Source organism: Triticum dicoccoides, chromosome 2A, assembly GCF_002162155.2.
Source record: "Triticum dicoccoides isolate Atlit2015 ecotype Zavitan chromosome 2A, WEW_v2.0, whole genome shotgun sequence".
In the NCBI taxonomy this organism is placed as follows: Eukaryota; Viridiplantae; Streptophyta; class Magnoliopsida; order Poales; family Poaceae; genus Triticum; species Triticum dicoccoides.
In genome coordinates this window covers 712555025-712557086 of record NC_041382.1, presented here as the reverse complement: position 1 = coordinate 712557086, position 2062 = coordinate 712555025, and the positions used below count along the sequence as shown (strand labels likewise).

The 2062-nt window shown below is 46.6% G+C and overlaps 1 protein-coding gene across 1 annotated transcript in view; it reads right to left on the bottom strand.

The window, feature by feature from the left end:
* Positions 1 to 1047: 1047 nt before the first annotated feature.
* Positions 1048 to 2062, bottom strand: part of LOC119356498 (BAG family molecular chaperone regulator 1-like) — a 4594-nt gene continuing 3579 nt past the window's right edge. The window contains exon 4 of the mRNA XM_037623458.1: positions 1048 to 1491. Coding sequence (XP_037479355.1) covers positions 1348 to 1491 — 144 coding nt within the window. The 3' untranslated portion in view covers positions 1048 to 1347. The remainder of the gene's footprint in view (positions 1492 to 2062) is intronic.

Below are 2062 nucleotides of genomic sequence, written 5' to 3'. Positions count from 1 at the left end.
TGAAGCTAACATTAAGGAGACATATGGGTCTATATTGCTGGATTCACTCAGCCTCCTTAATTTTTGGCAACAAAACAATCTCGCCAAAGTTAAGCCTGAATAGATCAAGTTGGCCAGCATGAAGACAATTGAACAACTCCAATAGGTTAGTCTTGATGATATTCCAGAAATTCTGATAGAATTCTGCGGGGAAGCCATCAGGGCATGGAGCTTTGTTATGTTTCATCTGAAACACTGCTGCTCTCACCTCCTCCTCAGAGAAAGGTGCCGTGAAGATATCGTTCTCTTCTGCTGTGACTTGTGGAATATCATCTGTTCGGGTCTCGTCAAGGGTAAAGTTCCCTTCATCAGGTGCCCCAAACAAAGATTTCTAGTATTTGAATATATAACTTTTGAGCTCTGCCTGACCTTCGATCCGCCCCTCATCTTGTTGGAGACTGAATATACACTTCTTCCTATGACGACCATTGGCGACAAGTTGGACGTATCGTGTATTACTGTCTCCCTTCAAGATGAAGTCAGCTTTGGATCTTTGGTAATATTTGATTTCCTCTTCTCATAAAAGACGTGCAATCTTTTCATTGGATTGATTTTTCAATTCAATCTCTTGTTGTGACAAGATGCGAGTTTCTGCGATTTTATCGAGGTCATCAATAATGGTGGCGAGCCGTTGCTTTTCTTTTTTGTATATTCCATTGGTGTGTTTCTCCCATCCAGATAGGTACCACCTTATGGTTCTTATTTTAAAGTTCCATCTCTGAATAGATGTGCGGCCAATTGCGGGTCTCTCCCATATATATTCTTGATTATGACTGGAAAGCCTTCTCGATGCAACTATCCTAATTCAAACTTGAAAGGGCGGCGAGCGGATGGGTTTGTAGAATTAGAATTAAGAATGATGGGCGCATGATCCGATAGTGCCTCAATACGCTCTAGGGCATGCTAGCGCCAAAGGACTGTAAACATAATCCCAGCGAGTGAGACCCATCAACCATTGCTTCCGGCACAAATCTCCACACCATCAGTAGCCATCAGTACACACTGCACTTTGGAGAGCACACTAAAGAACAGTGCTGCTTTGCTGTTTATTGGAGTGAGATCCATCCATCAATCGAGCGGGTGTGACGACGACGAGTCGACGACGATGATGATTACAAACAGACGAAACAAACGTTGGGATCCGGGGTCCTCCTGCTGCGACCTACTAACCTAAACCAGCTCACCGCGGTTACAAAAACGAATAATGGGCAAGGAACAAGACACCAAAACTGACGGCACGAAACGAACGAAATGGACACTCTTCTGTATAAAGAAAAATCTCTGCTGCTTCTGCTGCTGCTGCTTAATTCAGTCGAAGATCTCCCACTTGGTGGTGACCGGGGGGCTGTTGTCGAACGTCTCCCACTTGGTGGTCACCACCACCGTCTGCAGCCGCGCGTTGGACACCTTGAGGACGTCCAGCGCCTCCACGCACTTCTGCACCCGCTTCGCCTGCCAACAAAAACAGAATCAAATCAGCTTTCTTCTCCAAGACACTGGGCTACACCACACTCATGGCTGCACCAACAGCACCACACAGATAAAAGCTTGCAGTCAAATTGTTTATCCGCATGTCATTATCATCGCAACAGAAAGTGAAGGAGCTTTTCCGTTCTCATCTCGAGGTGGCATGAAGGTATCATCGCAGATAAATGATGAAAGCTTGCGGCCCAGACTTTTTGGTCTCAGTCTCACATTGCTTGTGCTCGTGACCTAGCCAACAGCCTGCGCCACTTCCATGGCAATCTACCTTTCTTGTCATCTACTCTTTGTACAGCACGGTCAGGGAGCACATTCATCCCCTTTAACTAAGAAGATTTGCTGCTAACACGATCAGTAGAAGCTACTCACTAGGCTGCATGCGACGCGTTCAGAGTACACTCCAGGATCGGCTAGGCTGGCATCCAAGGGCTCTCTCTATCTACCTAACATTCGGAGCAGGGGAAAGGGGTGGAGGTGGAGTTTTTCCCTGTGCTTGTACTGGACCACGTACGTGTCCTCCAGAAAGGAGCCAATGAGCCTG